Genomic DNA, 26,516 nt, shown 5'->3' on the forward strand with positions numbered 1-26,516 from the left:
AACGTTTTGTTATGATTTCCTGATGAGCTGGAATGGTTTCTGTCATTTCTAAAAGGACTTGTTTTGGGGCGCCTGGCTGGCTCAGTTGGTTAAGCGTCTGACTTAGGCTCAGGTCACGATCTCACGGTTCGTGAGTTCGAGCCCCGCGTCGGGTTCTCTGCTGTCAGCACAGAGCCTGCTTTGGATCCTCGGTCTCCCCCTCTCTGCCCCTCCCCTGCTTGTGCGCCTGTCTTAAAAAAGTAAATAAAAACTAATAAAAAGAGAGAGGCTTGATTCTACTCCTATTTTAAAAGGACTCATTTTCAAATGAAAGAAAAGAACGAGTCACACCATCTGCACGACTTTTGCGAATTATAGAAGCACGAATTTGTGCTTTTGCGAATTACAATTTTTGGAAGATAAGTGTTAGCACCAACTTTGAAATTAAACCTCCTATACCTTTGAGAGCTTCTTCGGCCTCTGTAATATTCTAATGGTATATTTTAAAACTCTGAAACGTAGAGACGGAATCAAGAGAATCTGAGAGGAGGTGCCGTCAGGCCGCTGGGTTTGGAGATGGCGGCTGGGCCCCCAGGTCTACCCTGGATGCCTTCTGGACCACCTGTCACATCGCTGTCCTTTGTTCGCTCTTTCCAGGCCATGCCGGTTCCCGGGTCAGGGCCTTTCTCGTTACCTTTTCTTGGAAGGCATTTCCTTCTGTTCTCGTATGGCTGGTTCCTTCACACCACGCAAACGTCAGGTCAAGTGTCCCCTCCCCAAAGGTCATCCAAAGTGGCGGTACTTCCACCCAAGCAACCCCTCTGTCAGGACTTGATTGCTTGTGTCTTACGACATTTGGCTCTGCTGGCTTTGTCCAGTTTGCATGTTCATTTTGTCTCCCCACCAGTATTTAAACTCCATGAGAGGCAGGAAAGATTTCTGCTTGCTTAACACCCTGTCCCCCAGTTCCTAGGCAGTGGAGCCCTGACACACAGTGGGTGCTCTAAATATCTGTCGCACGAGTTAGTAAATGAACATCCCTTGGGGGCAATCAGGAAGTCCCTTATTTCTTAGTCTGCATTTCAACTCTTATTCCTTTGACAGCTTTGCCACTTGCAAAATGACTATGTTAGGTATACCAAACATGAGATAATAATAGGGTTTGGAACTGAAATGAATTTTGAGGTCATTGTAGATTTCGTATCCGGTCGTAAGCAGTAACACAGGAAGATCCTGTGTCTCTCTGGCCCGTTTCCCCGGGGCTAAGGCTATGGGAAACTTTAGCACAGCCTCACAGCCAGGATGCTGGCACTGGCCTGGTGAAGGGACAGATTGGCTCCAGCATGTTGCTAGCCTTTCCTCAAGGCGGCATCATGATCATGCGAGGTATTCACAGAGCCTTCCACTGCCCTGACAGATGATAGCCCTGAGATTTAATGAACAGTTCTTTGTATCTAAAACAAAAATAAAACAACCCCCCAAAAAAACCAACCAAAAAAAAATCCCAGAAAACAACCCCCAGACGCATTTATCTGAAATGCAGTTAATCTGAAAATAATTCCTCGCCCGACTACTTAAAAATGTTCTTTTAATTATGTCAGGTCGTGTGTTATTCTCTATCAGGTAGTTTCCATCTAAAAACATGAATTCTTTTTTTAATGTTTATTTTTGAGAGCAACACAGAGTGCGAGTCGGGGAGGGGCAGGGAGAGAGGGAGACACAGAATCCGAAGCAGGCTCCAGGCTCTGAACTGTCAGCACAGAGCCCGACGTGGGGCTCGAACTCATGAACCGTGAGATCCTGACCTGAGCTGAAGTCGGACGCTTAACCGACTGAGCCACCCAGGCACCCCTAAAAGCATGAATTCTGATATTAGAGGTGATTTGTATGGAGAAGGGAAAAGACTTCATCCCCTCCCCGCCACCCCGTTTCCCTCACACACACACTTGCACTTGGGCAAGTGGGGCCCTACTGGATATGCCTCTACTTGCTCTGGTCTCCCTTGCGGGGTGGCCAGGTAGAGAATGTCCCCAGCGAGACGCCACGCGCCCTGGTTTCCAGGTGGAGCTGTCTGTTTCCCCCGGGGACCTGAGTGCTGTCTGGCTGCGGGATTCACCCGGACGAGGTCCTGACATTGCGGAGCTCACAGCGAGGCCTTCCAACCGCCACCCCCAAGAGCCTTCTGAAATGCTTGCCTTCCCTCGGAGAACTGATGCCAAAGCTTGACACTAGGTGGCAGAATTAGACTGTGTTAATCTTGACCTCTTTTGCTCCATTACACCTTCTCTCGGTGTCCTTAAAGCTGGCAAGGCCGGACTTTGAAAAAGCGGTTTCGAATATCTGACCTTGGAATGATGGATTTGAGAACTTCTTTTTGACTTGTCAGTGTCCGTTCCCGTTCACGGCCAGCCAATGCTGGTGTCCTCTTTGATGTGGGCTGTCCTCACAGCCAGTTACCCAGTTTTGTGAGATTTCCCTTTGCAGATGCTCCCCCCCCCCCCACCCGCCCCTGCTTCCCCTGATGATGCTGTGGCACTTCCCCGCCATGAGGGTGCCAGCTCTATCTCCTGGACCATTCGTCTCCAGGTCCTACGACCATCTAGCACATTTGCTGACGGCATTGGCCTCTTGCCCTTTCTTCTGGCCTTTTATCCTTCCCTTCTGTCTTGCTAGGTTAGCTTTGTTAATCTTCCTTTTTTCAAATTCCCTTCCGTGGAGTCTCCATTTCTGGAAGGATGAAGGTCCAGCTCTTCAGACGATGCCTTTCGCAGCTGGCCCGAACCTGCCTTTCTGGTTGTCTCTCGTTTCTGAGCACGAATCTTCCAGTGAGATCTGTTTACTGTCCTTTGAATAGGCCTTGACTTCTCCTGCATGCGTGGTCAGCCATTTTCCCTGATCGGACCAATCTCCCTGCCCCCCCCTTTCTTCCTCGCAGTCAGACTCAACCTGGACTGAACAACTCTTTACTAGCCTATTGTCTACCCCTCTAAATTCCTATGGCAACTGTGCATTTTGTTCATGAATCATTCATTCATGGTTATCATGCATTTCATTCAGTCAGTCAGCGTGTATTAATGAGTATCTACTGTGGGCCAGACGTCGTTCTGGATGCTGGGGGTGCGCACTGAACAGAGAGACACCCTTTCCTCCCTCATGCTCAGAAAAACAATAAATAAGAGACAGAAGTGGAAATAGAGGGTAGGTCAGATGGTGATAAGTGCAAGGAGAAAAAGCATAGGGGAAGTTGGGGGTTTGGAGCAGAGGTAAAGAAGGCTTCCCTGAGAAGGTAACATCTGGGTAAGAAGGGAGGGATGTCTGGAGCCTTGCGAGGATCTGAAAGAACATTCCAGGCAAAGGAAACAGCAAATGAGATGGGCCTGTGCCTGGTACGCATGTTCCAGGAACACTGAGGAGCGGAGTGAGGAGAGCCACGTAGCATGAGGTCAGCGAGATGATGGCAGGTAGTCACTGGGGTCCGTGGGCCGGACAGAGCTGTGGCTTTTACCCCGAGAGACAGGGAAAGCCAGTGGAGACCATTAATCTGAGGAGGGGCGGCCCGGCAGATGCTTTCCGCCGATCACCCTGGTTGCTGAGGCGGGAACAGGCTTCAGGGAAGTGCTCTTGCCCTAAGTGAGGTGGGGGGGATGATGGAACAGAGTGTGAGAAGTGGTTGAACTCAGGATGGTTGTAAAGACAGACTGGAAGTCTTTGCTGGTGGCTCAGATACGACACGGGAAGGAAGGAGCGGCCTCAAGGGGGCTGAAGCTGTGTCTGAGCCTCCGGGACAGGAGAGCTGTGCGGCGTGAAACCTCAGAACCTCTGTGCTTTGGACAACAGTTTATTTCCCCGCACGAAATCCCCACTGTGTCGGCCGTGGCTCCCTTCCACGTTGTCCTCCTCCCACATCCGCCTGGGCTGACGGAGCCACCTCTGCCTGACTGTTGACAGTCACTGTGGCGGCGGGCAGAGGCCAGGGCATGCTGTTTCTGGAAGCTTCCATCCAGAATGACACGTTTCACTCCTGCTTCTTCATTGCTCGAAGCAGATCCTATAGCTATGTCTGGGTTCAGCAGGACAGGGTTACGGAACCCTCGGGAGGGCACCGAATACTGGGGAACGGTGATCCAGTCTTCTGCTGGTGGCACTGAGGCGTTGGGCCCGGGCAACTCAAATAACAAAGATGGGAAGACGGGGAGGAGCAGAGCTCAGTTGGGACATGGGCTGGAGGTGGAGACATCGGAGCAGCTGGGGAGATTGGGCTGCAGAAATGAATTTCAGAGTCGCCAACAGGAGGCTGGATTGGAGCTGGGGTGGGTGGGGGGAGCATAGAGAAACAGCAAGTCTGGCAACTGAGCCCTTAGGTGTTCCAGTATTTGGTTTCTTTTCTTTTTTCTTTCCTTTTTTTCTTTTCCTCCCTCCCCTCTCCCTCCCTCCCTCCCTTTCTCCCTCCCTTCCTTCCTTCCTTCCTTCCTTCCTTCCTTCCTTCCTTCCTCTCTTCCTTCCTTCCTCCTTTTTTCTTTTCTGTTTTATTTTCCTTTCTCTTTTCTTTTCTTTCTAGACAGAGACAACACGAGTAGGGGAGGGGCAGAGAAAGAGAGGGAGAGGAATCCCAAGCGGGCTCCAGCTCAGTGCAGAGCCCAGCACAGGGCTTGAACCCACAAACCGTGAGATCATGACCTGAGCCGAAATCAAAAGTCAGATGCTTAACCGACTGAGCCGCCCAGACGCCCCTGGGATCTTGTTCCTCACGTTCCATGTTTGCTGAGCTGCTGTGTCAAATATTTGCTTATTGACTGATAACGAAAATACGGGTGTGCGTTATGCTTTCCTCTAGATTGTTTTGTCTGTTTAGGTACCGCGCCTGGGCCGTGGGAAGTTGTGCTTCTCCCACAGGCTTGCTGCGCGGCCTCTGCTAGTCCCCCCCGCGGCTGGGCTGCGGTCCTTGTGGAGTACGGCCACCGGCAGCGGTGTCCCTGGGCCCCTGTGTGTGTCAGGTGCTCTCCTTGGGGTCCTCTCGATGGAAGCGAGAGCCTCCAGCCTTCCATTAATGTGCTCAGTAACTCCTGCTTTCAGAACAGTTGTGTAATTTCTCTTTCCAGGGGTTACGAAGGAGCTGCTCGCTTCAGGGCGACCTTACGATATTTGGCAACATTGGGTTTTATCGGGGCACTTTTGGCTTCATTTTGGCTCAACTATGTTGAGTCTTTGACCCTTGACATCGAATTCCACCGAAGCTGGGGTATTATATTCAATTTGAGCTCCTAAAGGTCTTTTCATGTGCCACAAAGCCAGGGTTCATTTTCTGATTCACGTACCTATAGATATGGCTTTACGCTCACCTAATGACAAAATCCACTTACCTCTTGAGACCATGTGCCAGCCTGATACATTTTAGGTGGTGACGACGATGACCTTTGGACCATGCGGTTTTTCTGAATATTTACCTTGGTTTTAGAGCTTTCACTTTGATGGCAAATATATTTATACCGACTTTCAACCCTGCTGTTTTCTTGGATTCTTAATTCAGATTTTTTTATTAAACAATTTTTTTTGACGTTTATTTATTTTTGAGAGAAACACGGAGCGTGAGCAGGGGAGGGGCAGAGAGAGGGAGACACAGAATCCGGAGCAGGATCCAGGCTCTGAGCCATCAGCCTAGAGCCTGACGCGGGGCTCGAACTCACGGACCGCGAGATCACGACCTGAGCCGAAGTCGGATGCTTCACCGACTGAGCCACCCGGGTCCTCCCCTCCAATGTTTTTTTCTTAATGCTGTTAGTATCATTTCTTCACTGTCTTCCTTATCGTTTCTTCTTTGTTGATGTGTATCAGTTACCCCTTGCTGTGTAACGAACCGCCCCCAAACTTAGTAGTTGTGCTTAAAGCAAAAAAATCATGTGTTTGCTCCTGATTCTACGATTTGGGCAGGGTGGGGAAGGATGGATGCGTGACCTGTCCTTTGCCCTCAGGGCCCTCGCGGTCTAGCCTCGGAGACCGACCACAACCAAGATGGGGTCGTAGTAGACGCAGCCCGCGTTCACAAAGCACTTCCGCTTGGTCTTTTAGGGACTCTCAGAGCGTGCCGATTCGATCACCTGGTATCATCATGACGCGTGTCTCCTCTCCTCTAGGGGATATGCGACAAAGCATGTTGTGGAGGGTCTGGAACCACGCACGCTGTACAGATTTCGGCTGAAGGTCACCAGCCCCTCTGGAGAATATGAGTACAGCCCGGTGGTCTCGGTATCTACGACCAGTGAGTACACGCACGCGGAACTCATTTACCTAAAAGTCAGCGAAGACGATAAGCGGTGCGGAGGTAGAAAGATCCTGCCTGTTGCCCGGCCTTCCTGGAAACAGACACGGGTCCACTTCTGAACACCGGGACGACATTGTTTATGGGCCGGGCCTGGCCGTTGCGTTGAGGGAAGTCTGCTTGTGCTTTAACAAACGGGGAGAACCGTGCTGGGGCCGGCACCGCCCTGTGAGTGCACATTCAGTACCAAAGGGTGGGGTCCCCTGTCTTGGGAAATGGGCTGCAGGGGTGTGGGCTGAGGGCCGCAGGGGTGTGGGCTGAGAAACAGGCTGCCTGTTTGGGTGTCTTCAGCGGAGGAGGTCTCCAAAGCGGTTTGTCCGTTTTGGACAATTTCAGTTCTACGTCTTGACACACACATCTGATTTCCGGCGATGCCGTGAGTGAGGAAGACTGAAGAGCGTGGCTTCCACAGGTGGGGCGGGTTGTGCCGCCTCTGACCAGCACGTCCTTTCCCCAGGTCACGTTTGAGGGTGTGAATATTTTCTGTGATCGGTGATTTTTTTTTTATTATGAATGAATGAGTGAATGAATGATTTTTTAAATTTATTTTGAGAGAGAGCGAGTGGGGGAGGGGAAGAGTGAGAGGGAGCGAAAGAATCCCAAGCGGGCTCTGCTCTGTTAGTGCAGAGCCCCCCACGGGGCCCCAACTCACAAACCACGAGATCGTGACCTGAGCCGAAGTCAAGGGTCGGAGGCTTAACCGACTGAGCCATCCAGGCGCCCCTCTGTGATTGCCACTTTAAAACGTTTTAAAGATGTGTGTGTGTGGTAAAGATGAAAATGGTCAGGAATGTTCTTCGTGGCCTGCTCGCTGAAAACACACATCTTTTTTGAGTTGCACAAAGAAAATCTTCCTCTTGTGAGTAAAAGTAATTTAAATGTATTCACTTTGAGAGAGAGAGCATGAGCAGGGAGGGGCAGAGAGAGAGAGAGAGAGAGAGAGAGAGAGAGAGAGAGAATGAACCCCAAGCAGGCTCAATGCTGTCAGCACAGAGCCTGATGTGGGGCTTGAACTCATAGGCTGGTGGGATCATGACCTGAACTGAAATCAAGAGTCAGATGCTTAACTGACCCACCCAGGTGCCCCTCGTAAAAGTTACTTTAAAGTTTTAGTGAATATTGCATTTGGCATGTTTGTGTGTACATGCACACACACGTACGTATATATTATATATATATATCATATCATATATATATATATGATTCAGGTTGTGAGCCTCTAAGATCTTCATTTGCAAACAAGGCACTGGGGGAGTTGGGTCTTAGCTTGGCAAACTGAGAATTCAGCGACAGCCGTGAGTCCTGTACTTCCCCCAAGGTGCTCCGCTCACTGCGAAGGCCCAGAATTTCAGAGGAGACTTTGGAAGGGAAATGGTCAGTTACAGAGACACAGGTCCGGAAAGAGGGCTCGTCCTTAACGTGGTGGCCACGGAAGCATTTTCTTCATATGGGGGTCAGGTTGCTCCTGGAGCTTTTAGGGGAAAGAAAGGAGGCAGAGCGTGGCCTCTGCTGTGTTGAGGGCAGGCACGGGGAAGGGAGGAGCAGGGACGGGAGGAAGGTTAGCCAAGGAACCTGCTGTTTGAATAGAGTCTCTGTAGGGGATGCTGGGCCAGCACGCTCCCCGCCGTCCTCTCTCCCCAGCCGCCCACAGGCCACCCCCACACCCCACTGCCTTCGCCCCTTCTCTCTGGAGCGTTCCCACCTTGGAGCCCCCCGTTCCCGGCACCCCTTCCCCTCCTGCCTGCTGAGCCCGCTCCACAGGTAGAGCCTGGGTGGTTCCTCGTGCTCCCCACCGTCTGCCATGCTCCTCCCTCAGCACACAGCTTCGTCTCACTGCTTCTGATAACACTCTGCACCTTATTTTATGTATTTTTCATCCTCTTTGTCTCCCACCAACTTGTGTGCTTCTGAAAGGAGGCTGGGATGGGACGGTCATCTAGCACGTAGAGGCCCATCTCGCGTAGTGAATTTTTTTTAAATGTTTTTATTTATTTTTGAGACAGAGAAAGACGGAGCGTGAGCAGGGGAGGGGCAGAGAGAGAGGGAGACACAGAATCTGAAACAGGCCCCAGGCTCCGAGCCGTCAGCACAGAGCCCGACGCGGGGCTCGAACTCATGGACCGCGAGATCATGACCCGAGCTGAAGTTGGACGCTTAACCGACTGAGCCACCCAGGTGCCCCCCATCTAGCATATTAAAAGTACCATCTGGAATCTTAGAAGTCCTGTCTACCCATCCAGCATGTAGAAGTCCACAACAAATGGGTGGGTGGAAAGGCCCAGAGGCAGGATTAGGATGAGGAGAAACACTAATTGTCTCAGTTCACACTCGTGTCTCTCGGGAGATGGGCGTGTCTCCCCCCTGGCTGGGGCGAGTCCACGTGAACCGGCAAGGTGAGGGTGAACAGGACGCAGGACCCGCCACGGTGAACCTCGGGTGGCACTGGCGTCTTTCGTCATACCGCGTCAGGGCAGGGGCTTCTGGGCCTTGTGGCCAGAATTGACGGGGTGTTTGGGTACCATTGGGAGCTCTTTAGGAAGGGCAGAAACCTTAGTCCCTTTCAGCTGACGGGGATGGTGCCGCCTTCTTGCCAAGCTGGCTCCCGAGAGGCGGCCACGGAGAGCGGGTCCAGTAGTCCAGGGCATCTGTCACTGCGGTCCATGGCTTCCATGGGTCATTAGACAAGACCTGCTGCAGGGACCAGGTGTGACGGAGATGTGGTTCCTGGTGATGACCGGGGTACTGGGGCTGGCGGAGCATTTCTCTGTCAGGTCACAGCGCGGTGCTGCAGCCCAGACGCGGCCTCGGGGGCTCTCCTGGGTGACGGGGGTCAGGTACCGCCTTCCTGCTGGCTGCTGTACTATTATTATATTTATAACACCCACAGCAGACTCCCTCAAGGAGGGCAGATCATGCTAAACAAAGAATTACAAATGCGAATATTCTACAAAACCAGTAAAAATGCTTCTGTGGGCTGATCATTTGCATTTAGTTTGAAAGTGTTTTAATGAGTCGCAAAAGCATGTACTTTGTTTGAATAAAGGATGCTCGGCTTTTTTTTTTTTTTTTTTTTTTTAATTCCAGGTAAAGTACACGAGACTCTTGCTTAAATGAGGCATGCAATTTTAATCAGTTGGGCCCTTAAAAAGAGAAAAACAGCTGCTGCTTGCTAATTGGCAAATATCTCCTCCAATGAGCTCATCATTTATTCACTGCTTCTAATAGAGACTTAAATTCCACCAAGAAAGGTGTTCCCCCGTTGTGATATCTGCTGGCATATGTGTGGCCGAATGACCCTTTTACAGAACAGGGCGATGGCTTTCTGCCTTCTCCTCCTGGGTGGCCCCTCATGTGGTCCTGCCTGATGAGTTCCAACCAGCGTAGGTGAGCATTCCCGGACATCCTCCCCAAGGGCAGTATCCATTCTGTGTCTGTGTGTTTGTCATTGCAACACTCGGGGTAAACATTAGCTAAACAAGCCCACGGAGGCAAAGCCTGCCTTCTTTATAGTCAATTGCACTTGACTGATGGCAGTCCCTTGGGCCAGGCCCACAATGTCTTAAAGGATTCAAGGGTAGGAGGAGTGGAACATTTGGCTCACCTGGAATTTCCTTTTTTTTTGGGGGGGGAGGGACTCCCGTTTATGGGGGGAGATAGAAATGCTCTGCACTGCGAACATGAGCCTTTTCATTTCTGTTTCTCTGTCAAGTTCGCATAAACCAGGACTGTTCCATTCCTTGGTTGATTCACGTCTGGTGCGAGCCCTCAGAACCTCTTTGCCTTCCTGGCAGTTTTCTGAGACGGGTTAATGAGTTAACGCTGCAGATGATAGTTTTTTATGCCCCGAATGATGGTTCTTGCTTCCTTTTGCTGAATGAGACTCAGCAAGGAATGATGAACAATTATGCTGCGTTCCTTCTCTTCCGTGAGACGTCCTTTTGTTTTCAGATCAAGTTACGAGGGCACTGGTTACCTCTTGCAGAAGCCGGACTAGGCGATACGTTCATTTAAATTATGTCCTACTCTCAAAATACTCCAGTCTTGGCTGCACGCAGCACTCAAGCTACTAAGGCCAAAATGAGCTTCTTCCATTTCCCGATATTTGCACGCTGCGGGGCTTTGTGGGTAGGACGCACCAGGGGGTGCCCCCTACTGGGACAGCTGTACAGGTCATGTCAGACAGATGATGCCGATTGGAGGCGGTCCAATATGCTGGGATACCGCGAGTGCTTTTAGAGCTTTCTTTAAAATCTCAAGAAGTTAGCACTTTTCTGGAGCGTTTTAGTCTCTGGCATTCCCTTTCCTTGAACACTTTGTGAGGGGGATCATAGTTGTTTATTTAAGAAGTCTGCTTATATTCAAGGTTTAATACGATTGGAAGCATGCGATGGCTTGGTCAGCTACCTCCCACCCGAGGAAGGAGCGTGGCCTTGTGAAAAGACTCGTTTTGAGGTCCGATGTTGCCCACTCCTACCTGCTGGACCTTGGACGACTCGCTCAGCCTTCCTGGCTCTCCATTGTGTGTTCTGAAGAAGAGTCTAGGAAGCCTTGTGTCGAGCCCTAGGTAGAGCTCACTCAGTAGGATTTGAGTTAGGATGCCATATTCTAAAAGTCAGTGGGAATAGGATGAGCTTCCTGTGTCCTTCTGGATGAGTCTATGCAAATTGCTTGTTGTTGTATTTTTAGTGGGGATTGAAGTTTGAGAGTCACAGGAGGGGGGCTATTTGGTGGGGTAGCAGACGCACAGTTGCCCTCCTGCTCTTCTCCTCCTATCTGAAGAAGAAAGGGAAACCTTCCATGGGTTTGTCTACTCACGTATGGATGGGTCATCTAATAGATCACTTGAAGTCCATATTACTCTAGCCCAGAGTTTCTCAACATTGGCACTGTTGACATTTGGGGCCTGGATCATTCTCGTCCTGTGTGCTGTAGGATGTTTGTCGGCATTCCTGGCCTCTAGCCAACAGATGTGACAACAAAAAAACGTCTCCAGACTTTGCCAAATGCCCTCTGGGGGCGTGGGGAGGGTGTACAAAACCCTGCTCCCTTCCCTAGCCCCCAGGTGGAACCCCCAGGCTAGCCATGATCTTCCTGGGAAGGCCTGGGGACAGCGATGGGTCCTGTCCCTTGACAGTTTATCATGATACTTTTATTTGAAGCTTTTGGCCTAAAAATATGTGCGGAATGATGAAAAGGAAGTACAATGTGGCTAAAAAAAAATCTTTAGGAGATTGGCAAGCTCTAGCAGACAAAATTGTTATTTCAAAACGGTTTTAACTTGGCTTAACTTTATTTTTACCAGAAGAAAGGGTATCAGTTAAAAGGTCACTCTGATAGCGATCCCTACATTCTTCTGTCCCCGGTTTCCCAGCAAAAATCCTCCAAGGAAAATCCTCGGTAGGAAAGTGGCTCCAGTGCCCAGGAGCTGACATCCCACAGAGTTTTTCTACCATAAGGAGCAGGAGCAGGGAGTTTTACTTCCCACCGGGCAGCGATGCGCAGGGGGCCTCTGCAGAGAGGGCGGTGAGGTGGTGGGTGGGCCCCAGGAAGCAGTCTGGGGTGCAGTGTAGGGGGTGGGTGTTTTAGGGTTTAGGATACTAAAGGGAGGGGAACGTGCTTGTCTCGTTCTCTCTGGTCAGTGTCAAGACCGGACGTGTGAGTTACTTAATGAACGTTTGTTGAATGAATGAATGAATGAATGAGACCTTTGAGCTGCCGGAACTGGGGATTATCAACTCGGTACCCATCTGGGTCAGGTGCTAAGTGCGTGTAGGGGGCTGGGCGTGGGCAGAAGAGCATGGTGGGGCTGTGCCGCATAAGGGCAGCCGCCACGCCCTAATGCCACCAGCTCGACCACAGACCCGTGTTGGATATTAACCGGGTGCCAGGTACTGTTCTGAGTGCCTCCCTTGTGTCTCATTTAAGCGTAAGTGTTCACACAATTAGGACGTCCATGTGAAACAAGTCAAGCCGTGGAACAAATGCCTTGAAAGATGGGCTTCCTTCACCTGGTCCTTTTTCCTCCCACTCTGCTCATTTCTGAACTTCAGGCCTTTTCTCCTCTCTGAGGAGTTCCTGTTCTCCAGCACAGAGGGACGCCCTCCCTTCTGCCCCACTTCCCGTTGTGCCTTGAGTATTTTGCAGAACCCTCTTCCTCGCTCTTCTCCACTTGGCAGGCTCTCCCCGACAATCGGGCTTTCTCACGGCGGTCCCCTTCTGTGAATGAGCCCTTCCTGCCCCCGGAAGCTCGGGAGAGACTGGGCCAACCTGAATGTTACATTCTTGGGAAGAACTGAAATTTAGGATTTCAAGTATCAAAGCAATTTAAAGCAGATTTTTTTTAAAGGTTTTATTTTTTAAAATTTATTTTTGAGAGAGAGAGAGAGAGAGAGAGACAACCAACATGGGAGGGACAGAGGGAGAGGGAGAGAGAATCCCAAGCAGGCTCCGCCCTGTTAGCATAGAGTCCGACGTGAGGCTTGAACTCCCGAATCGTGAGATCATGACCTCAGCTAAACCCAAGAGTCGAACGCTTAACCGACGCAGCCACCCAGGCGCCCCTATATTGAAGCAATTTATTTTTATTGTCTCTTCAAGCAGTTTAGTGACTCTTTGGCAAACAAAACCATATTGTGACGATAGTGGGGCTTTTCCTGGCTCATAAGAGGCGTGTATTAAGTCTTAGGAAATCTGAAAGGATTATTTTCACATATCAAAACCACACTCACAAAGTAATACTCTTATAATTCGAGACTATCCCAGGTCCTTAGGACCATCTAAATGCTCTTAATCTGTGGAAACAAGGTCTTTTTCAGTAAAAGAAGTTCAATAGGAAACCGAAGATCTACTTAACGGAATAGCCAAGTGCCTTCTTGGAGGTGAACGTGTGAGCATCCACTCCAGTCCACTGGGTGGGGGGCCGGGGGGGAGGTAGCCAGGATGAATCTTCCCTCTGTGATTTTGGATGACTGCTTTCCATCTTCTTTGTTCAGGAGAACCCATAAGTAATGAGCACTTTCACCGAGCTGTCAGTGTGAATGATGAAGATTTGCTGGTTCGAATACTTCAAGGAGGGTGAGAGAAATCTGCCTTAAATTTTTTTTTTTTTAAATTTTTAATGCCCAGCAAGTGCGTAAAATCACACTTACTTCCCCCAGATTTTCCATGCCTTCGACATTGCTCCAAAATTGATCTCCGGTGACTAGTGTGAGTTCAGCATAGTTAATAAAGATGACCTTCATGCCCCGTGTAAATCCTATATTTTATAATTATCTAATGAAAATTGAAGATGAAAATGAGAAGTCTGGGTGTCCTGTGTTCTTTCCCAGAAATAATTTCTGACTCTGGCTTCTCTGCCATAGCGTTTAGGCACCTTTCACCCCCAAGGTGCCCATATTTATCTCATTCCTGATGAAATTAAGGAATCATGACATCAGCTGTTTCTTGTTCAAAAGGTTGGTAAAACGCTCAAAGAAAGGTAGCCAATACAGTGGCTACCGATGGGACGTTGAGGCTGCCTCCTAATGCAAAGGGGACAGTGTAACTTAGATTCTTTTTGAGTATCAATAGTTTGGAGTGTGTGAGAAGACAGGTCATTTGCGAGTGGGGCTCTTAAGTTGGAGAAGAGAGGTATCCCACAAAAAGCCAAGGCTTCTAAACTGGTAGAGTTTAAGAGCTCTGCTTTCCTCCTCCAGTGGCAGCGTTTCTTGTCCGTTAGGTGAGATGGGAGATGCATGTCTCCCCCAGTGTAGGCTCGTGGTGGACCAGTGTCTGAACCGAAGACCGTGTCCCCTGCTACAGGCGGGGGAGGTACTCCTCATAGAGTGTTCCATCTGGTGGCATCATGGTTCTGAGTTGAAGGGATTGCTTAGTCTAAGTGAAATCACAACACTTTTCTCTCCTTGTGCCTTTGAATCCTTTTAAAATATTAGGCAGGGCAGTTGAAGACCACAGAAACTTAATGGCCCAGAAGAAATTGGAATTTTTGGGAAAATGAATCATTGTAGCCACCTGTGCCCTGCGCGAGACATCAGCGGTGACTCTCCAGGGAGCCAGGCCAAGCACGTTAATCTCTTGTCTCCGTGTTTTTCCCAAGAAACATTAAGGTGGATGTTCCCAATAAGTTTGGCTTTACCGCCCTGATGGTCGCTGCCCAGAAAGGATATACCAGGTGGGGCTCTTCCTCTCGTATCTCTGAGTGGTTGAACATTTGTCTTTCCCCAAAGGCTCCGGTCAGAATATGGGCGGGGAGGGAACAGAGCATGCAGGAACCCCACTTCTTCTCCCTTTCCAAAACTGTGCCATGTAAGGGCGGAACAAAAACTAAGCTGTGTTTTTTTCCTTTTTTAACTTTTTATTTATTTATTTTCTTTTTTTAATGTGTTTTTTTTTTATGCCTTTATGTGTCTTTTCTTTTTGTTTATTTTTGAGAGAGGGAGCATGTGTGTGAGCGAGTGGGGGAGGGGCAGCGAGAGAGAGAGAGAGAGAGAGAGAGAGAGAGAGAGAGAGACGGAGGGGGGGAGAGAGAGAGAGAGGTGGGGACAGAGGATCCGAAGCAGGCTCTGCGCTGACAGCAGAGAGTCCGATGTGGGGCTCGAACTCACGAACCGTGAGATCATGACCTGAGCCGAAGTCAGATGCTCAACCAACTGAGTCACCCAGGCGCCCCTCAGCTGTTTTAATCACGAAGTTCTACAACAAGCAGGAGGCCATGTAAAAATGTATAAATCCTATGGTGAGGAAGAGAGGTAGTCACTTAATTGTATTTTCTAATATATTTTATATGTCCCAGGAAAACTGGTTATTGGAATTTGAATTTCGTTAGAAAAAAATAGAGTGGAAGGGATATTGATTCTGGAAAACCAACTTTCCTGATAGGTTGCTAAGATATAATTTTCACTGACACACTCCATTATCTCTATGCCACGCAGAAGCATAAATACGAATAGCCTATTTTTCAATCATGTTTATATTGAACTACTTAAGTGCCCATTTTGGAAAAAAAGACCTATATTTTATCAAATGCTGCCATTCGAAAATCTATTTAAAAGGGTCATTAAAGTGACAGTGGATTAGTTTGATAGTACAATGTGTTTCATGTGATATACTTTGTTTCCAATGAATAATTCATGTGAGGGATAGACTCCCCCTCCCCCTTTTTTTTGGTGTTGAAGGGGTAGTTTTCTGGTTTAAAAACCTCCTGCCTTTGAAGCCAGCTGGCCTCTGAAGATAGAGAAGAAAGTATGGAGATGGGTCTTAAATGTAGTGCTGTTTATGGTTAGTGCATCATCCTGGGTTCCTACCCATCAAAGCTACGGATCTAGTGACATTCAAATTTGTCTCCTTTAGGCTTGTGAAAATCCTCGTTTCTAATGGCACGGATGTGAATCTGAAGAACGGGAGTGGCAAGGACAGGTAGGTGGCTAACGTGCCCTGAAATGTCCCCCGACTTGTGTGACTAGGCTTGTGCCCAGCGGGTTTTTGATCCAACCCAAATATTTGATGCAGCTTCTTTCGACAGGACTGTATCCCAACTGAAAGATGTCGATGACAAAGGCTGGCTTGTTCATTGGTATACTCATTCCTTCGTTCAGCAGGGTGTTTATGGGCCACAAATTATAATGCATGTACCCTCAGTCAAAGATACGACCCGAGAACTTTGTGCGGCAAAAGCTCGGGGTGCAGTGTGGGAGAAGTTTTCGAAAAGATCGTGCAACTTGGCAACCTATATTTAAAGAGATAAAAGAATGTTCTACAAGGACTTAAAAATCATCACTGTTCTAGCAATTAGGTTTAATTAACTAATTCTAAGCAACCAGTAGTTGTTGGGTAGAACGGCATGGAAAACGCAAGGCTTTGCTCAAGGAGCTTAGAGTCACATCAGAGTGCAGCTCAAAGGTGTGTGCCCTACAGACTAGTGTCTAAGGGTGGCTACAAAACACTGGTCACCTTTGGTGGGCCACAAGGGAAAAATAGCAATTCCTAAGCTCAGAAAGCCTAACCCACTACAGGCTATGAACACACACAGTAATGGATTTTAAGGAATGCTTAAAAAAATCCCTTAAAAATTTAAAAAGTTTTCTGAGTAACCCTTGGGTTAATTTGGAATTAAGCCTTCAACTCAAGAAGCTTGAAAAAGAATAATACCAACTTAAAATACGGACCTTGAGAGGTAGGAAAGAGGAAAGAAAAGGAGTTGATTAGAAAACTGAAGGATTGTTTGGGGCACCTGGGTGGCTCAGTCACTTGAGCGTCTGTCTGATTCTTGGTTTCGGCTCAGGTCGTGATCCCAGGGTCATGAGGTTGAGCCCTGCATCGGGCTGTGCGTTGAGTGTGGAGCCTGCTTAAGATTCTCTCTCTGTCTCTCTCTCTCTCTCTCTGTCTCTCTCTCTCTCTCTCTCTCTGTCTCTGTCTCTCTCTCTCTCTCTGCCCCTCCCCTGCTTGTGCTTTCTCTCTAAAAAATAAAGTTAAAAAAAAAGAAAATAGATCGTTGAATAACGTAAGAGCAAAAAAACGCAAGCTGCTGCATAAAAAAAGCTACACAAGAAAATGGACCAATTTATTACAAATCTGAGAAAAATTAGAATTTTGAAATGGTACATAGCCATAGTTAGAAGATCTTTTGGAAATTTAAGAAGAATAAATAGAATTTTGGAAGGGCCCATAATAGTGGCGATAGAGGAAATCTCCATGTAAAAAGAAAATGGTGCACTTGTGTCTATGGTAGTAGAGTTGAAAATTTCATTGAAATTATCTTTTCGATGATACCTTTTCTGAGAAAATTTACAAGACCAAAACCAACCCAAGGCGCAGAAAATCTGCAACAACCAATATCCATGGAAGACATGAGAAAATTATTAAAGGATTACCTCCAGCACAGGTTCTGTGGCTTGACGGTTCTACCCATAAGCTTGCTCAGATTTTAGGTACCGATGACTTTGAACTTTTCCAGAGCAGAGAGGAAGTTGGAAAGTTACAGAGGATAACCTGACTGCTAAAGTCTGATACAAAGAAAGCTGCTCACGTGTTGATGTGTACACAGGTATTGATGTCTCTTCCATCCCAACTCCGAGGATCATGCAGGAGGGTAAGAAGGTCTAGATTAGGAAATTTCTTAATATAATGCTTCCTGTTAGTAGACCAAAGGTGAAAACCTGTGTATGTGTAGACACAAAACAGAAATTTGGTGCAGCTCGGCCCCTTTAGTAGTTAAAGTCTCTTCGTGTTTAAAGTGCAGGATGCTGGGGCGCCTGGGTGGCGCAGTCGGTTGAGCGTCCGACTTCAGCCAGGTTACGATCTCGCGGTCCGTGAGTTCGAGCCCCGCGTCAGGCTCTGGGCGGATGGCTCAGAGCCTGGAGCCTGCTTCCGATTCTGTGTCTCCCTCTCTCTCTGCGCCTCCCCCGTTCATGCTCTGTCTCTCTCTGTCCCGAAAATAAATAAACGTTGAAAAAAAATCTTAAAGTGCAGGATGCCTTCAGTCCTGTCATAGTGTCTGGTACATGAGAGGACCTGCCTCTGCTGATGAAGTAAGTCCTTTGATTCCATCACACCAAGTTGTGTATCGTGGAAGACGGTCAGCTGGTATCCTTCTCAGTGTTGACAGATTCCTTTTAAAAATTAGTAGTGAAGCCCACGAGAGTGGGTGAGAGCCAGAGAGCTTGATGTCAAATCCAGATTCCTCTATGTTCGGGGCGTAGGACGTTGAGCAGGTTACTTAACCTCTCTGACCTCAATTTCCCCGTCTACAAGATAAGGGTAACAGAAGTACTTCGAGAATTGTGAGCCCGTAACAAGTCAATATATGAAATGCATGGAACGGTGCTTTGGCATCTGGTAACTACACGTTGTATGTTATTTCGTGATCGGTATTCTGGAACACCGATCAGTCTGGCGAGATATGAAATGGAGTAAGAGTCCTGCACCTTCCTTGCAGTCCCCAAGAGAATCAGCTTTCAAATACTTGGACTTGATAAGGAGGTTCGGTAAAGGGGCCAGCTACAAGATAAAGGAAGAAATCGTCTTAAATAACAGCAATAACCAGTTAATAAATATAATGAGGGAAGCAAAATGGAATAAAAGTATCTAAGGAAAGTGAGAAATTTGTATTCAAAGCCTATAAAAAGTACTGAGAGATCTAAAAGTTTAAAAAAACAGGGACATATTCCATAAGCTAGAATGGCAGGACTGAATCCTGTAAAATTTTCAGTTTTTCCCAGATTAATAATATATTGACCCAGTATAGCCTCACAAGGAATTATTCTTGGGAGCCCATCAAAATGGTTTTGTGATTCACCTGGAAGAACGAAGGGACGACAACAGCTATTAGCTTTGTTGGAGAGAAGTGTGGAAAGACTTTGGACAGTTATTAAAATGCCTTATAAAGTTATAGTAATTAATGTAGTATGATACTGGCATAAATAATTGGAAACAAAGATCTATAGTGTGAAATAGAAATAGGTCCCCATGGATGTAAGAAGATTATGATGATGGGGGCGGGCAACACAGCCTAATGAGGAACATGTTAGAAAAAGCTATTTGAAGAAAAATTAAATTCTGGCCTTATATAGCCATGCACCCAAATAAATTCCAGATGAATTAAGAATTAAATGTAAAGGGCACCTGGGTGGCTCAGTTGGTTAAGCGTCTGACTTTGGCTCAGGTCATGATCTCACAGTTCGTGGATTCGAGCCCCCCATCGGGCTCTGTGCTGACGGCTCAGAGCCTGGAACCTGCTTTGGATTCTGTGTCTCCTTCTCTCTGCCCCTCCCCTGCTTGCACTCTGTCTCTGTCTCTTTCTCTCTCTCTCTCAAAAATGAATAAACGTTAAAAAAAATAATTAAAAAAGAATTAAATGTAAAAAACAGAACCATAGAAAACACAGTATATATATCCATCTGATCTTGCAATGGGAAAGGCAAAATCATAGATATAAGTCCCTAAGGAGAAGATTAAAAGCACCTAACACATTTAAAAAAAGCTTAATTACAAAGTTGAGGATAGTCCGGGGGAAAGATTTGCAAATACATTATAGAGAAATGACTGGCATCTTTAATCCAGAGAAGATCCACATACAAACCCCCCCCCCCAAAGATACACAGTAGAAAAGAGCAGTTTACACAAAACGACAATTCATAGCAGAAAAAATTAAAAAGCTAACATGCAGAACTGCTAGTAATAAAAATTACAAGCGTATTGTCATATTGTTAATTAAAAAATGACAGTAGGGGCGCCTGGGTGGCTCAGTCGGTTGAGGTCAGGCCTCAGCTCAGGTCATGATCTCGTGGTCCGTGGGTTCGCGCCCCACATGGGGCTCACTGCCGTCAGCCTGTCAGTGCAGAGCCTGCTTTGGATCCTCTGTCCCCCCTCTCACTGCCCCTCCGCCGCTTATGTGCACATGCGTGCTCTCTCTCTCTCTGTCTCTCAAAAAATAAAACGTTAAAAAAATGTTAGTAGTGCTGGTGTAGGTGAATAAAATGGGCTCGTGTTACTCGGGTGCAGTTGACCAAAGTGTAAGTTGACGTACTCTCTGTGGAAAGCGATGCATCTAAAGGGAGCCGGAAACAGCTGCACGAAGCATTGGCAGTCTACGTACTCAGCAAGCACCGCGCGCCTTGGGCAGGTCAAGGGCCCGCTGGCTCTCTTCCGGGAGTCTCCAAGAAGTGAAGGCCTGCATCAGGATACAGAAGTGTGGGCGTCTGGTTCCAGCCCAGCCTAGGCTTGGGTCTCAGAGCTGGACATTGTCTTTACCACTCAGAGACTTTGTAGAATTGCCCTCTTGGGAAGACCTTCCTCCCCCTCACCCCCACTCAACTCTTTATTTTGAGAAGTCCAAACATTTAGCGAAGTTGCAAGAACAGTACGAATGAATTTCTATATACTCACCACCTAGGTTTGGCAGTTGTTGAATCTTAGCCGTATTTGCTTCTCTGTCTACATTTTTAGTAGCTTTTAACTATTTCAAGGCTGGTAGGCACCATAACCCTCTACCCCTCAATGTTTCAGTTGCCTAAAAACCAGGCCGTCAACCTGCATAACCTAAGACACTTCACACGAATTCCTCGACATCGCTGATGCTCCCGTCACTTATTCAGGTCTCCTCACTTGCCCTCCGAAAGGTCACCATGGCTTTATTGGGGAGGGGGCTATGGGGCAAGACCATGATCCAACTAAGGCTCATACATGACATCTGGTTGTCCTATCTGCTTAATCTCTTTTATTCTAGATTGGTCCTCCGTCCATGTTTTTTTTTTGGTTTAAATATTTTCTTTTTCTCCTAGCAACGACATTTTGAGGAGACCAGACCAGTTATCCTATAGAAGGCTCTCTGTTCTTGAGTTGCCTAGTTGTCTCCTACTTGTGGGGGCAGCGTTCACCTTGTTCATTTGTCCCTTTATTGCCAATGAAGTTAAAATTAGGTTTAAAGGCTTGATGAGGTGCAGGTTAACTTTCAGAGCTAGTGTCGTGACTGTCCATCAGGAAGGCATGTTGGCCCACAGTTGGTGATTCTAGGTTTGCTCATTTGGTTCAAGTGTAATGACTAAACCTCTTCTTTGTAAAAATGTGGTTTCCCACTGAAATCAGCAAATTATCGACGGGCTGATCATTCGGCATGGCGTGAGTGTCCTGTGCTCCCTTAACCTTTTACCCAATAATTTTGCCATCCACTGATGGTCCTTGCCCAAATCAATTATTTAATTTGGAGTTGCAAAAATGTGACTTCCTAATTCTGTAATTCCTTCCATGTTGATTAGCTGGCAGGCTTCTATGAAAAAGGGCTTTCCCTCATCAACTGAGGATAGTCTACATTTCATTCTACAAAGGCAGACTAAATGTTTAATTATTTTCTTTAAATACCAATATTTAGAGTATGGAATTGGCCAAATAGCCATCTTCAATACTGTCAAAGGAGTTATTTTCTCCCCTCTATTTTTTTTTGAATATCTTCATGGACTCGTGGATATTTTTACATCCAATGTCTTACTCGGTTACAGTGATACTTTATTTTTTTGTAATTGCAATATAATTCACACACTCCTTTAAAATTTGGCACTTAAAGAATGTATTAACAAAGTTGTGCAACCCCTGCCACTGTATAATTCCAGAATATTGTCAATCAGCCCAGAAAGAAGCCCTCTACTCCTTGGCAGTCCCTCCCCACTTCTTCTCCCCCTGCCCCTGGAAACAGCTAATGTTCTGGTTCTATCCCTGTGGGTTTGCCTGTTCTGGGCATTTCATGTAAATGGAATCATAAAATATGCCTTTTGTGTCCAACTTATTTAGTGCAACGTCTGAAGGCTTTTTCAACATTTCACATGAATAACCTTTGGGGCTCTTCTACTCACGTTAGGATTTCTTGGTTTAAGCCGTGGAGGGTGAGATGTGGACCTGAGTTTGGCAACTGCACTTACAGCTAATGCTGCTTCTTCTATATGTTGCAGTCTGATGCTTGCGTGCTATGCGGGACACCTGGATGTGGTGAAATATCTCCGAAGACACGGTGCTTCTTGGGAGACCAGAGACCTAGGAGGCTGTACGGCTCTGCACTGGGCCGCGGATGGAGGCCACTGCAACGTGATCGAGTGGATGATAAAAGATGGCTGTGAGGTACGGGATCTTCCTTGTCAACTACACCTATGTCCTTAAGACCTTGAAACTCTGTTCCACAGGGTTGAGGAGAAGCAGAGTCTTAGGTGGATGCCCTTGATTAGTTCAACTTAGAAATGCTGCAGAAAGTTCTCCGACTTCTCAGTGAGAAGGTTCCGGAAGCCTTGGGAAAAGAGATCACCGTAGAATTGATAGGATAGTGAAGCTTCAGATTGTCATGGAGGTTTGTCTGGTGTAGGAAAAAACAAAACAAAACAACTGATGAATCCAGAGCTGGACCTGACCATGCTTCCATTTTGGTTGTTCCTTTGTTCATTCGGTCATTATCTGTTCACTCGGTCTGTCAGCAAAACTTGACTGAGCACCTGCCACGTACCGGAGACTCTCTTAGGTGCCGTAGACACAGGATGTCAAGAACCCTCACAGCCATAGGGCTCTTTGTTGCCCTTGGAATTAGACTCTCTTTATTCTTGGGTTGCTTTAAAGATTCTTCATCACAAAACCCTTCCAGAGAGCAAAGGGATCATGTCACAAACAGAGCATTTCAGCTCCTAGGGCCTTTACCTTGAAGCAGGTGGGTGGGTATCCTTCTGGTATTTTCATGTTATCAGAAAGTACAAATTTGGTTTAGCAAATAGGATCGGCATTGTTTGGACTTCTGTAGCTGTTTGAAGGTCAAGAAGAAGGATTAGCTCAATCATGGTGATTGCTGATAACTTTGAGAACTTTAGCGCAAGACTGGAAAGAAGTTAGATAAAAATTTCAAGGCCCGGAAGTAAGGAAAATGGCAAACAAAATGCTGTCCTCACTGAGATTGCCAGATGGCGGAGAGCACTGAGAACTGAAACCGTTGACCTGGAAAATAAACCCAAACTGGGAAAAGTCATGTCTCTTGGAAGATGTGGGCGGGTTTGTTCTAGCTTGTCCCTGAAGTGTGTTTGAGGGAAGCCCAGGCCTAATTGTGGGGTCTCACTGGCCCCTGCTGATGCCTTCAGCGGCCTGAGGAAGGGGCCCCTTGAAGGAAAAACTTCAGTCGTTAAGGTAATTCCTTTTTATTACGTTTCTTGTTATCTTTGTTTTAGAAAGCTGCACAAGAGGTCAGAAGGATTAGCCTGTGGGCCTTGGTGGCAGGGCCGGGCCCCACCCGCCTTGTGTGGTAGTGAGAACCTCAGTCTCCTAGTTTGGTTTATGATGAACTCTGCTCATGCTTTGGTCCCAGTAAAAGTCTGTAGTTAAAAATGGAGGTTGACCTTTGCTGAAAGAAGGGCGTGTCTCCGCCATGATCCTTTAAATACTGTAGTTTTGGAAACATAGACTTTCTGGGCTTCAGATACGAGCACACTTATTGGGGGTAAATTTTCTTTCCTTAGCGCTGGAGTTACATGAATGTGTCCACTGAAGATCTCTACGTGGCTGGCGGGGGGGGGGGGCGGGTAGATGATGTCAACATGAGTGCCTCCGTGTTTTTGCCAGAGGGGTCACCCATTGTTTGGGTGACTTGGCTATAGGAGGGATCTGGGAGCCAAGCAGGGCATTGGGGCCACCCTTCTGGAATATGATGATTTTATACCAACAGCGGCTGACTTGTGTGGGGAACCATCTCTGCATTTAATGAGCCATGTGACCTCGGGAAAGGCGTTTGACTTCTCGGAGACTTGGTTTCATCATTTGTAAAGCATCAATAAAAGCACCTATCCCTAGTTAACCCTCAGAACCAAACGAGAAAACGTGGGTCAACGTTCACCGGAAGACCGCATAAAGCACGATGTAAAACAAGGCGATTATTTTATTATTTAAACATAATGGAGTCTGTTGCTCCAAGGTTATTTGTTATTTGCATGACAAAGAGGTGCAAATCCTAATGATGTTGCAGAGGATAATCTCATCCATACAAATAACCTGCAGCGTTCCCAGGACTTACTGGCAGTTTCTGGTTATGTTATTCCATTCTAGTGTTTTACTAACATCTTTGTGTAATCCTTCCGTAACACAGTTAGGGGTGTTTGTGCGTGTCTGTGCGCACACACACACACTTTTTTTTTTTAATATTTATTTTGGGGGGGGGAGAGGGTGGGGGAGGGGCAGAGAGAGAAGGAGACACAGAATCCGAAGCAGGCTCCAGGCTCGGAGCTGTCCGCACAGAGGTCCGTGTGGGACTCGAACTCACGGTGAGATCATGACCTGAGCCAAAAAGTCTGACGCTTCACCGACTGAGCCACCCAGGCGCCCCAGGGGCGCTTCATTTTTTCTATTCCGTCTTTCAACCATTTGAACGAAACGTAGATGAAGATACCAGTGGGAGGTCCCGGGGCCTCCCCGCACCCTGTACAGGTGCCTGAACACAGCACCTCACTGCATGTGAGTGTGCGGTCTGTGGGCACGGTCCCCTTGCTCCTCCCCGTGTCTCAGTCCTCACCAGCTCTCCAGCTCGGGGCGGGGGGGTTGGGTCAGTCACCATTCCTTTGTAAGTTTCTGATGAATACTTTTAGGGAAAAGAGACTGGACTCAGGGCAGCTCTTCCTCTGGCATAAAGGTAGACGCTGCGGACACGGGCTCGGGATGGACCCCGCTCATGAGGGTGTCTGCGGTCTCAGGAAACCAGAGGGTAGCCTCTCTGCTGATCGAAGCGGGAGCGGACGTGAACATGAAGGATAAAGACGGAAAGACCCCTCTAATGGTATGCCACCCTTCAGAAAACAGCCCGGCTTTGTGTGCGCCATTGGGAGGAGAGCCGCTTCTGTAATTAGCCAATTCTGGTGAATTCGGCCGTGCGCGAGCCCTGGGCCTTGGCTGCCTGTATGTATTCCCCACCGGCCTGTAGCGAAGGCATGACAAGGTCACTACAGTAGTTTTGTTGTCTTCCTACAACTCTTTCCTTAAGGATTACCAGCCCCAGCCCCCTGGGCCTTTGCAGGGTCCCAACAGATCTGTTAAAGCAAAGGACGTGCTGCTTTCTGTGCTGGTCCCGCCTGGCGTTTCTCTCCCGTGTCATCTTCGTGGGGAGAAAGGCAGACTCTGCTTCCGTGTCCCTGGCGCTCAGCTTCGCCGCAAAGCCGCGGTGGCCCTGGCTGGCTCTGCCTTCCGGAGAAAGCGGCCGGCCGATTTTCCGGGCCCGCCTGCACGGGGTCCACCCTGACCCCCGGCCGCGTCCTCCGCAGGGAGGGCGGCCTCTCTCACACCCCGCTGACTTTTGTTTCTCAGGTGGCCGTGTTGAATAATCACGAGGAGTTAGTCCAGTTACTTCTTGACAAAGGGGCAGACGCAAGTGTAAAAAATGAGGTAAATAACTCCTTCTTTATCTAAAGTCTTTCCCTGGAGGAGAAATATATACATATATATACGCATATATACCTATATGCGTATATATATGTATATACGTGCACATATATATATACGTATATTTGTACACGTATATACGTATACACACACACACACACACACACACATGCATACGTATAATCTTTGTTGTTTTCGCTTTCAGTTCGGCAAAGGTGTCCTAGAAATGGCCAGAGTTTTTGACAGACAGGTTGGGATGCTCTTGGTGATTTTCAAGGCTAATTTTGTGGTACTTTTAACATAAAAGAGCCCCGGACCCTTGGATTACCTTCATCTGTTTTTGTTTCTCTAGAACGTGGTCTCCTTATTAGAAGAAAGGAAAAGAAAACAAATGGCGAAGAAGCCCTCTGTCTGCTGAGCCGGGCCCCACGTAGCCCGACAGCCCCGGGGAAACAACGTCCCACGTTTGACTATTTGATTTTATTTCTTCGATTGGTTTGATTTTTTTTATTTGATTATTTATTTTCGTTGAAGGTTCACCGTGACTTTTGTAACGTACAACTGTTTCCCACTTTGAAATACATCTTTTTACCTACGCACGCGGGCCTGTGGTGTCCTCACTGGGCGTCTCCGGCACGGGGATGTTTTCTTGCACTTGGGCCTTTTGGAGTGAGACACGAAACAAAATATTTATGCACTGGAGCTGCACAAACATACATGGATCTCCCACTTTCCGCTCCCCGCCCCCCCCCCCCCCCAAGGCTGTCCTCTGAGCCGCTCCGGGACCTTGTGGAAATTCTTCCCCTCATGTGTTTTCAATTATGACCTCCCCTCCCGACTCCGGGCCTTCCAGGCTGCGTGGTCAGGCTGGTGTTCCCTCCTGGAGGGACAGCTCCTCCCGAAAGCCCAGGAGGCCACGTGCAAAGCTTTCTCCTCAGCTGTTGGCCTCACATCAAAGCACAAAATCCATATTTCAAGACTCCGATTCCGCTCTATTAGAGGTGTTTGGTGGAGGGTCAGTCTGTTTTAGAACAGACCTGTCTGAGAATGTGTTTGCATATACTTCGGCCCTGACAATGAAAGGCCCAGCCTGCTGGCACAGTGACGCCTCTGCCGAAGAGAAGCGTCTTACGTTCCGCCTTCAGAGCAGCAGAAGGGTTTTTGATGCCGATCACGCGGTTGGGAGACCAGTAGGAATGAACCAGAGGTAGGTGTGCCGGTTGGGAGCTTAGGCACGCGTGCGCGGGAGCTTGAACGTGGCAGACACACACGCGAAGCGGGCCAAGTGGGCTAGCGGACCGCGTGCGTTTTGTGGCTCCGGGGACAAGCGGGTTAACTCAGC

At 47.9% G+C, this 26,516-nt stretch overlaps 1 protein-coding gene across 1 annotated transcript in view; it reads left to right on the top strand.

Moving 5' to 3' along the window:
• FANK1 (fibronectin type III and ankyrin repeat domains 1) overlaps positions 1 to 25,592 on the top strand; it is a 103,647-nt gene extending 78,055 nt beyond the window's left edge. Inside the window, exons 3-11 of the mRNA XM_047073603.1 lie at positions 6,111 to 6,235; positions 13,288 to 13,369; positions 14,391 to 14,465; positions 15,644 to 15,709; positions 21,733 to 21,898; positions 24,432 to 24,575; positions 25,100 to 25,177; positions 25,380 to 25,424; positions 25,527 to 25,592. Of these exons, the coding sequence (XP_046929559.1) occupies positions 6,111 to 6,235; positions 13,288 to 13,369; positions 14,391 to 14,465; positions 15,644 to 15,709; positions 21,733 to 21,898; positions 24,432 to 24,575; positions 25,100 to 25,177; positions 25,380 to 25,424; positions 25,527 to 25,592 (847 nt within the window). The remainder of the gene's footprint in view (positions 1 to 6,110; positions 6,236 to 13,287; positions 13,370 to 14,390; positions 14,466 to 15,643; positions 15,710 to 21,732; positions 21,899 to 24,431; positions 24,576 to 25,099; positions 25,178 to 25,379; positions 25,425 to 25,526) is intronic.
• The last annotated feature ends 924 nt before the right edge of the window (positions 25,593 to 26,516 follow it).

Source organism: Lynx rufus, unplaced genomic scaffold (genome assembly GCF_022079265.1).
Source record: "Lynx rufus isolate CCGP_SWC_20201006 ecotype Redwood Valley unplaced genomic scaffold, mLynRuf1.p SCAF_11, whole genome shotgun sequence".
NCBI lineage: Eukaryota > Metazoa > Chordata > Mammalia > Carnivora > Felidae > Lynx > Lynx rufus.